The sequence below is a fragment of the Nematolebias whitei genome, chromosome 11 (assembly GCF_014905685.2).
Source record: "Nematolebias whitei isolate Nwh7 chromosome 11, NemWhi1, whole genome shotgun sequence".
Taxonomy (NCBI): domain Eukaryota; kingdom Metazoa; phylum Chordata; class Actinopteri; order Cyprinodontiformes; family Rivulidae; genus Nematolebias; species Nematolebias whitei.
Window position 1 is genome coordinate 41151541 of NC_056508.1, and position 10496 is coordinate 41162036.

The window sequence follows — 10496 nt, forward strand, 5'->3', positions numbered from 1 at the left end:
ATATATATATATATATATATATATATATATATATATATATATATATAGGCGTTTTAAACCCTTCTCATACACTTGCAATATTCTAAACAATGTTTCTAAACGCTCTAAAAGAGCACAGCATGTCTTGATCTCTGCTCTCTGGCAGCTCTGCAATCACACTCATCACCTGTCACTCCCAATCTCCCTCCTTCTGTGTAAATAACACATTTAAATTTAAATACTCTAATAGTTAAAAATATTACAGTGTTTAAATTTAAATTGTAGAGAAGAGAAGTGCAGCAGGACAGCAAATGGCTAACCCTTCACGCAGCAGCAGCACGGAGGAGAAATGTACTTCTTGATCAGTTACACTGAAACAACTGAACATAGAAGTCCTAAAATAATAGAAAATAACTTCTAACACGTTTATATTTTGTGATTACGACCATTTTACAATGTGACATACTTTGAATTTTAAGTTGGAAGACAAAAGCCGATCGGTGCAGCTGGACAGCAAAGGGTTAATGAAGCTGCTGAAGCAAGGAGCTGAAATATGGGCGTGGCAGAGAGGGGAGATCGTGACATGTTGCAGGAGGGAGCTTCTCCTGCACATGTGGGCTGCACGCAGGTGCAGCAGGTGTTCAATAATTTAAAATCATTTATTTTAAATAAACAATCCATGCTGTTCTTGCGGCTCATCCACCAATCAGCCAATTGTATGTCATGTCCACTCTTATTTTGAAAAACCACAAAAGAGCAAGTCCGCAAAAGTCGAACCGCGAAGTAGCGAGGGACTACTGTATTAGTGTTTTTACATGCCAAGCATGAAATAGATTTTTGTGTGTTTGTGTGTGTTTTATTGTCATTTTTTTATGTTATTTTGCTGTTAATATTTTACTAATATCTTTTCATTTGTTTTATAAATCTATTATTTTAGCACTGCAGAATTTTGTTGTTCAAGGAAAAGTTCCCTGTGGGGACAGTAAAATGGATTTAATTTGAAAAGGAAATTGAAGTAAATATGACAAAAATAAATAGAAATTACAAAGAAATGTTGTGTATTCTATAAAGATCCTTATGATTAAATGCATGATGGGTTGAAACGGTGTACGAGGAGAGAATCAGAGGGGATTCTAACACAGTGCTCTTTAGTGTACCTGTTTTCCTGTTCAAACAACAGTAATCAAAGGCCTAGCTTTGAAAAATATTACACCTGTTACTTTTCATGCTATAAATATAGACCAAGATCACCTAAGTTAAAAACAATTACAGAGTTGTAGCCATTTTGATTCGATCTTGAATCAGATTGAGTCCAGAAGTGAATCAGTTCTAGAAGCACACACAATGAATACCATCCTTAAAAAGCGTCCATTGGTTCATGACATATTTCAGGTGAAAACATTATCTCTCCATGTTTGCCTTCCGGCAGCAGGCCATATTTATGTTTGGTAGGTCCTTGATACAGTTAGATTATAATTTGATTAAAGCTTGTAGCTCGTGTTAATGCACATTTATATACATGATTTATGCATTGGACACAATTATACAGGCCCGTGCAGATGAATACATTTATAATAGATGGATAATCAGCCTGGAAGTGGAAAAACACAAAGCATGCAATACTTTTTTGTCGCACACTGATGTCACATTAATTGATTTCTTCATTAGAAACAAATTAACAGCCTGAACACTGAAAGGAAGCCATTTAACACCTTCCCGTGTTCTCGGCTTTATCGCTGCAGAACATTTGTTTTCAGCATTGCTGTGAATGGACCCGTGGCGAATAATTAGATTGGTTTTATCATTTAAGGCAAGAACAATTGATCCCCGAAAGGCCGCCGCTTCCATTTTAAACAGGGATTTGGTCAAATTTCATCCTGGGCTTACAGAGATAACGCATGAGATGCTGATAGATTGTTTATTTTGGATGGTGATAAAACGGCATCAATGTGGCATTCTGCTCACATAGTTGCATAATTTTCTGTCTGTTTGTGGCTCGCCTTAAACAAGAGCTTCTTTTAGCGAGTTCAAATTTGCACTGTCTTCAGAATTCCTCAGTGTGTGCAGCGAGGAGCCGTCTAAATGAATGAAGCATCTGTTCGCTGCGAGGCGGGCTCGTTCAGAACGCTGCTTGGCAAACACACTTCAGCATGCTGGAAGTGGAGCAACTGAGATTTCATGTTTCAGATTGAAGGAAGCCACAAATTAAGCATGCACCAAACTGATTTCTAACCGCAACTGTCCCTTTTCTCCTCCTCAGAGCGCTCCGAGACGGCTCTCTACAGGTCGGCAACGAGGCAGCGGTAACGGGGTCGTCACCTTTAGCAGCCACTCAGCTGGACACAGACGGAGCTCTCTGGTTAGGTACGTGCTCACACATGCTCATTAAAAAGACCAAAACCATCATTTTGACTTGAATGGGTCTGAAAATGTCATCCATGAAGCCAAGGAATGCTTGTACAGAACTGTCAGGAAATAAATAATATAGATTTTTAAAAATAAGGTAATGATTTGACAAAGGAGGCAACTGCTATTTGTACCTAGGGCAAGGTTGGTTCAGATAGTATTTTTTCCTCTTAATAAATGAAGTCACTATTTAAAAATTACATTTTATATTTACTCGTTATCTTTGTCTCATTTTAACATGTGTTTTCTGATCTGAAACATTTAGACAAGACACAAAGAGCAAAAACAGAAACCATTATTTGACAGCACTGTAATGTTTTAGTATACCGTATTTTTCTACAAGTCACATTTTTTTGCATAATTTGCATGCTGCAACTTATATGCTGAAGCGACGTATTTATGGATTTTTCCCCATATTTATAAACCAATTTTTGGCTGAGATATGACCATACGACTGAGATTCATTCATTCTGGCTGAAAATATTGAACACTACCATTTTCAGCCACTAGATGGCACTTGAGTAGTATTCATTCAACCTTTATTTATACAGGTTCGTCCCATTGAGCCTCCCGGACTCATTTACAAGAAAGACGTAAAAATATGACATACCATTGTGTCATGTAATAGGTAAAAGTGGCTATTAATGACACAATCGGCTTGCCATAACCTACCACCTTCATCCAGCTCACTTGGAGCAACCGTCAAATCAGCTTCATTCCACTGCACCGCCCGGCAAAATGCAGCTAATTTGACCATTGAAGTGCATTTATTAAGTAAAATTTCAACTGAGACACACCATTTCTATAATGCAGAGCAAATAATTAATTGTTTTAGGTGCTTATCTTGTTAAATTTCAAAGAAATGCACAGCGAGTCCTCCTGTGCACGCTCCCGTGGCCACCATTTTGGCAACCAATCAATTTTCTGGCACAACACCTGCCCACATTTCCAGATTGTCAGCGGTGACGCATAATAGATTTGACTTATACAGCAAAGCAACGTATTTATGGATTTTTCCACTTTATTAGACATATTTGGACTGATGCAACTTATAGAGCGGTGCGACGTGTACGGCGGAAAATATGGTACTTGCATTCTAGCCACCTTTAAAATGCTGCCAAATCTGAGTGACAAACTTAATGTCATTGTAAAGAATAATCAAAGTCTTTAGCAGAGTTAAATGATTTCAGTGTGTGTGAATAAAAGTTTATTTTCTGGTCTTGAGGTGAAAAATGAAAAGCTATCAAAGTAACTCCTAAGTTCTTGCTTTTCTGTGTTTAAAATGACCAAACGCTGCCTGTTATCTGCCTGCAGTTTATTTGAGTCTGAACCTGGTTTGAAGAATTGCTTTTGAAAGAACTTAGACAACCCGACTGGAAAGAAAACTGAGAAAATAAAACTGAAGATTGGAGGGAGGAATAAAAAGTCTTAGTTCCACACACACAAACGTATATATGTATATATATATAAATGCAAAGTGCACTGCGGAAAAAGAGGCAGCTTTAAGGGGAGAAGCTGACTGAGTGACATTTAAGGAAGTCTCCTCATGCAGAGGTGCACTCAGGTGCATGTATCCATGCACACACGGGGAGGCAGCACAGTGGAACAGGTGCTGAGTGAGCCCCGCAGCAAGAATATATAATCCTCACGCGGCCCTCCTATCGTGAGCCCTTCTTCTCTTTAAATCCCTCTTTTCACCGCTCATCATTAATTCATCTGTAACGTGCATGAAATTAGCCCTGTCGACTCCTGATTCGGAGACGCACAATCCGATTAATGGGGGCAGGGACAGGGGATGTAACGAGCTTGAAAAGGATATGAACTTACGGCTCAACATAACAAGGAAGAGAAGGAGGTGAGGAAATCTGAGGTGAAACAGCAGCCAGGTAAAACCTCACAAGCCACTCAGGAAATCCCAAATAAAGACGCTTGATGCTGATTTAGCAAGAAAAAAACTAATGAGAACTTTGAGTCTGCTGGATTAAAAGAGTGGCTCAAATCACACCCAGTAATTAATAGGAATGAATAATAAACTAGAAAAATTGCAACGTGGGTGCTGAATGAATTTGATGGGATTTGTTCAGGACTGAATTAACTGGATTGTTAAAGTTCAAACAGAAAAGAAGCTAAAATGTACTAAACATAGTTAAAAATGGAAACTAATGTCACCATAGCTAAAAGTTAAAATCAGCTAAACTGTAGCTAAAATCAAAAATTCACTAAATGTTTGCGAAAAGCTAAAATTTGCAAAACCATAGCTGCAAACTAATTTTAGCTAAACTGTAGCTATAAGCTAACTGTAATTATTTGTTAAAATTTGCAAGATAGTAGCTAAAAGCTAACAGGAACAAGAAGATACTAACAGATTGAGCATGGTAAAGATTGAACATTATTTTTGCCAGAACTGAAGAGATCTAAATGTATTTCTGTGGGGATTTTTTTGAACAGTAAAAGTGAAGTAATTCCAAAAGTACTAAAGTTGCTAATACTAAAAGTCGAAGTACACTATTCCAGGTCATTTTGAACATTTTAATAAACAGTACGAATGGTTAAAAAAAGCATATATGCTCCAAATTACCTTGCCAAAAACATGGAAAAAAGTTTTTAAAAAAAAAGGAAAACAAAGGTGAGAATATTTAGTTAGCACTTGCAAAATTAAAAGTCTAGTATTCCCTGGTGGCAGCCATCTTGAATCAGTTGCCGATGTACATCCATTAAATAATTTTCTTTAATATTCCTCCAGCAGGTCTTCAGATATTTTAGACACACAAACACAACTCAGGTCGGAGGCATTGCGTTTGACAGAACGGTACTTCATCTAGCTACTCAACGGTCACTAATGGTGTGCCGCAAGGTTCAGTTTTAAGACCCACTCTTTTTACAATTACACAAGTACTGTAGGTCAAAACATTCCTGATGCATCCTTACATCTCTATGCCGATGACACTCTCGTTTATTGTTGAGCTAACACAGTTGCCAAGGTTTTCCAGCTTCTACAGTCTGCATTTGACATCAATTCAGTCAGACTTATTCCATCTCAAGCTGGTGCTAAATAAAGATAAAACCAAAGGGATGATGTTTTCAAACAGAAAGTTAGTGCCAGCAGTTCTTCCTCCTATCTCATCCATGCGTGGCATTCCTATTGAGTTTGTAGATTCTTACAAATACTTGGGAATTTTGGTTGATGCACATCTTTCTTTTAAGTCACATGTTGAAAACTTGATAAAGAAACTGAAATTAAAACTGGGTTTCGTTTTCAGAAATAAATCTTGCTTAATTCTGACTGTCAGAAAACACCTTGTAGCTGCAACTTTCCTACCAAGCATTGATTATGGTGACATTATTGACATGAATGCCCCTGCCAGATCCTTGCAGATGTTGGATGCCGTTTACCATGGCGCGCTAAGATTCATAACTGGTTGTAACTACCGTACCCATCACTGCACCCTGTACTCCCTGGTCAGTTGGTCATCATTATCTACACGTAGGCTCTCACACTGGTTCATTTTCATCTATAAATCTTTCCTTGGTCTTCTATCTTCTTATATCTCCTCCCGCATGTCACGTTGTCAGTTACAACATGTGCTCTCAGTCCATCATTACCTGCAGCGTTCCCTCAGTGCAGGCTGAACTTGGCAAAAAGGCCTTTTCCTACTCCGCTCCTGTAACCTGGAACACCTTGCAACAAGAACTGAAGTTGTCCACCTTGATTTCTTTAGAGTATTTTAAACATTTGATAATGTCAATAGAAACATCAAAGCAAATATCTTCTTGATTTTAGTATTTTATCTTGTTTTATATGGCACCTTGATTTATTGTTTTATAGCATTACTTTTAGTTTAATTGCATTTTACTATAGTTTATTGTTGTCTGTCTTGAACAGGTCTCTCTTGTAAATGAGTCTTCGTGACTCAGTGAGACTAACCTGTATAAATAAAGGTTCAATTAATGAACCAACAGGCAAAAACATTATCGCCCACCTTCGTCACCTCTTTTCAATTGTAACACATTTTTTGCACTCCCGCACTGTCAGATTAAAAAAAAGAACGTCTCTTCTGTAGCTGCCATCAGACTCCATCTCTTATTGACTGTGATGATTTGAAGAAGAAACCGTCAGCCTGTCATGTCCGTCATCTGCCGTCGTCATGTGAAATAACATGATTGTAACAGCCTGACAAAACCGAGGAGCAGCTTTGATTGTTTTTACATTATTTCTGGGAGTTTTCCCCTTTAATTTATTCTGAAATCCAACCCCTCATCCTGCTGTTTGATCTTGAAAGTTGAGTTTTGCACAGAAGATCAGCTACTAATCATGCCGAGGTTTTCTCTGCCGGTGATGAAACAGTTCTGTCTTCTGAAGCCCTGCGATGGAAACCAGCCTCCTTTCATGCCAGAGCTTTAAACTATGATAGTATATAATCTTATGTTGAGAAAAGACATACAGTTCTTCTATAGCTATTTTCTCTAACTCCTCGTATGTGTTGTGTCTGACTCCAACTCACTACTGTTCCAAATTTTAGCTCAAAATCTGTCAAATTTACTGTCAGACATTTTTATGTTGGCTAAGGTTGATTAGCTGCAGCAGCCATTTTAAACCGGACTGACTCCAAAAGCTAAAAATACATTAAGTGGTTTAAGGGATATTTTGCTAACAGAGTTGTCTCCAGCTGTTAATGCCAGGTTTTGTGTTGAGCTCAGAGTATGTGTTGGGGAAAATCTCATCTACTTGCACTGACAAGTTTAACTCATTATCTATTAAACTGGTTAAGTTATAGCCATTTGTGTGTCTTCTAAGGTCAGATGGCTGTGGTGGCCATCTTGAATTGGCTTGACTAAATGTTAATCTCTTGTAGATGTCATCCCTTTGATTACATCAAAGCTCATGCTCAATAATCCAGGTAAAAAAATCCAAGAAAGTTAAGTCCCGTCTGGACGGTTTGTTTGTGTTGAAACGTTTCGTCCTTCATCCAAAAGACTTCATCGGTCCAAGGAGCCACAACAAACTCAGTCCCATAAGCAGCACACTCACATAGTGGGCTAACCAGTTTGATGGTGATGAGATGGTTTCTGGAGTCTGACCTCTCCCCCGTAGGCCTGTCGTGATAAACAATAAATTAATTAATCGCATGATGAATGAAAATTATCGACCTCATTTTCATTTACCGGCTTTATCCTTTCTTTATGTCCCTCTCTTTTACTGAAGACACGGCTCAACTCCGGTGCTCTTCACTGACCCCTCCCTTTCTCTTTAAAATCTGTTTTGACCGTCCAAAATCGCAGGCCGACCTCGGGAATACACCTTCGTCTTGTCGAAGCTCCAAAATTCACGTTTGAAACACGTGCCTTTGTGTAAAAAGTTGTTTTTTCTCTGCAAAAAGAAGCTGAGAACTTGTTTACAGAGTTTTTTTTTTATATTTTTTTATTAAAAGCTTTGTGTGATAAATGCTATGCTAAAGAGCTCAAATCACCAAGCGACGCCATGTCATGGGTGTTCATGATGGTGATGTTGTACTGTCTTCATAAAGCATAGACAGTAGTAGCCAAGGCCAACAGTTTAGTGAGTGTTTCATGTTTCTTGTTTGTCTTTCTGATGTGTTAATTTCTTGTCTGTCCCTCCTCAGGTGGTCTAGAGGAGCTGGCAGTGGCGCGCCGGTTGCCCAAGGCCTACAGCACCGGCTTCATGGGCTGCATCAAGGATGTGGTGGTGGACGGCGTGGACGTCCACCTGGTGGAGGACGCCTTAAACAGCCCTAAAATATTACACTGTTCCGCCTCCAAATGAACCGGGCAGAGACAAAAAGTTGCGAGACCGAAAATGAAACATGTCAAGAAACCCTCCCGCCCGCTCCCTCCATAAGCGCCATGTCTCCTGCTGTAATTATTTTCTATTTTTGTATACTTTTCATTGCTTTTTGTATGAAAAAATATATATATATGTTCTAATTTTGGTTTAAATATTATGTTTGTTTGTTTTTTTTGTAATTGTTTCTCCCTTTTTTTTTTTTTTTTCATATCTACATTTACAGTACATTTATAGCCCTTCAACCTTTCTTTTGGAAGATAAAAAGTATTTGTGGGGGAAAAAAAATATTTTCCTCATATTGTCTTCATTTTAAATCATCACCTTTCGATTTTGCTTCACTCATTACTTGAACGCGGTGGACCTCGCTAATTATCTCTGGCTGTTGCCTTGTCTTGGTGCCATACGTACATTCCCCGAGCATGACCTATAAAAATAAAGACATACATTCCCCCATGAGAGCTGGGACACCGTGTGTTGCATAAACCTTCAAGAAACCCACTATATTTTCCTAATAAGACTTTTCAAATATCAGTCCAGCTGCTACAGTGTACAAGTACACTGTCGAAACCATTCGATCAACCCCCATCTCACACCTTTGAAATTAAAAAAGAAAGGAAAAAAACCTCTCCAGTCGGTCCCATCAGAGGCTTTAGTTTTGAAATGTGACTCACTAACACTGCAACCCGACGTGACGGAGAAAAGAACTCTGCGTTCCACGACTCTCATATCATTAGTCATCAGTCCAGAAATGAATCATAAATACCCATAAATGTTATAAATATAGACTATATAAATAATACCTAAGACTGTGAATATGTAAGATGAGTTCTTTTTGGAGCTATCATGTACTGTTGTGCGTTCTGTTCTACAATCAGCAGATGAACTAATGTTGACCACTATAAATGCATGCACTTCTGCAGTGTTGGTTTTAAATCTGGGTTTTTGTTTGTTTATTAACATTTAGTTCCCCCAAATTTTCAATTTTCTGCCTTCTTTTTCTCCCTATTTCCACTTTCATAAAGTACAGATTGGAAAATTATGTTTTAAGATTATTATTCCCTGTACTGGTTTTTGGTTTCTTTGTATTTTTCTCGGGAGCAGTTAGTTTTGCAAGAGTTGTTACCGTATTTGACCTTAAGGAGGTGCTGGAAGCAAAGACTGAAGAGAAAAAGGACAGTGAGAGGAATCAAGGAGAGAGCTATGACTCCTGTCCAACAAACAACAATCAGTTTTTCCACACAAAAGACTTAATTTCTTCTTCTTTTTTTTAATCATAAAGGAACATTCCCGGAGGAACGCGTTTTGTTTTGGCTCTAGAATGAGAAAAAGAATGATGATGAGAGAGAGACTGGTGTGTTCTTGTGACTTTTTGAAGCCATAACAGCCGCAAAAACTGAAAATAAAAAAAGATCCATAATAGATCTTGCAGTCCTTGCAAGTTAACATAGCAGCGCATGGGTTCTGTAACTTTCCGTGGACTGTTGCAACGCAGTCGTCTTTGCTGAACGCAATAAACTGAGACGACACTTGTTTTGATATGAGAACCTTGGCAATATTCTACGACTAAATCATGCCTGTTCGTGGTCGAGTATCAAATGGTCTTGTACTTTTTCCCCCCTGAGTTCTTAATTATGTTTCCCTCCTTAAATCATAGAGTTTTTGTACAGCCCTGTGATTTTCAAATGTAAATTTAGCAAATGTGTGACCTGTGGAGGTTTATGTTTTTAGTAAGATACACTGGAGCCGTGTCTGACTTGTCTGTTCACCCATAAAGTAATATTCTTCTGTACATGAGGGGGAATTTACCCTAAAGCTATAATTATGTTGTGTGTATTCAAGCTCCAGACAGGGAAACCATTTCTGGTGTCCTAAGATTCACTCTGTTAGTTCATTTTTTTAATTTTTATTTTAACAAACTGGGGGGGGTATCAACCCAGTTGGGTTGTAATTGGACACAACAGTACGTGGCGTTGACGGAAACTGAATTGCCTTAAAAACCTGTTCACATGAGCAGCTCATAAAGACGTCATCCATGTAACCGTTTCCTTATTTTAGCCGCTGTATTAGCCTCATCCCAATAATGTAAATGAGTAATACATAAAAGATTGAGATTAGTAATAATCCCCATACATAGGGAGGGGGGGGGGGGAACATCCCAAAGGGCTTCTCCCTTTTGGATTTTTACAAAATAAGAAAAAAAAACTTATATTTACTGTTTTAAATTTGCTTTTGTTTCTTATTTATGTCTCCATGTGGATAATCCTCCATGTTTGACCTCTGTAAACTACTGTCAGACTGCGCAGACCTC

General features: G+C 38.3%; 1 protein-coding gene across 1 annotated transcript in view; it reads left to right on the forward strand.

Moving 5' to 3' along the window:
• Window positions 1-8242, forward strand: part of LOC119417727 (agrin) — a gene marked incomplete in the record, with an annotated part of 254818 nt that extends 246576 nt beyond the window's left edge. Inside the window, 2 exon segments of the mRNA XM_037684999.1 lie at window positions 2240-2343; window positions 8007-8242. Of these exon segments, the coding sequence (XP_037540927.1) occupies window positions 2240-2343; window positions 8007-8167 (265 nt within the window).
• Window positions 8243-10496: the final 2254 nt, after the last annotated feature.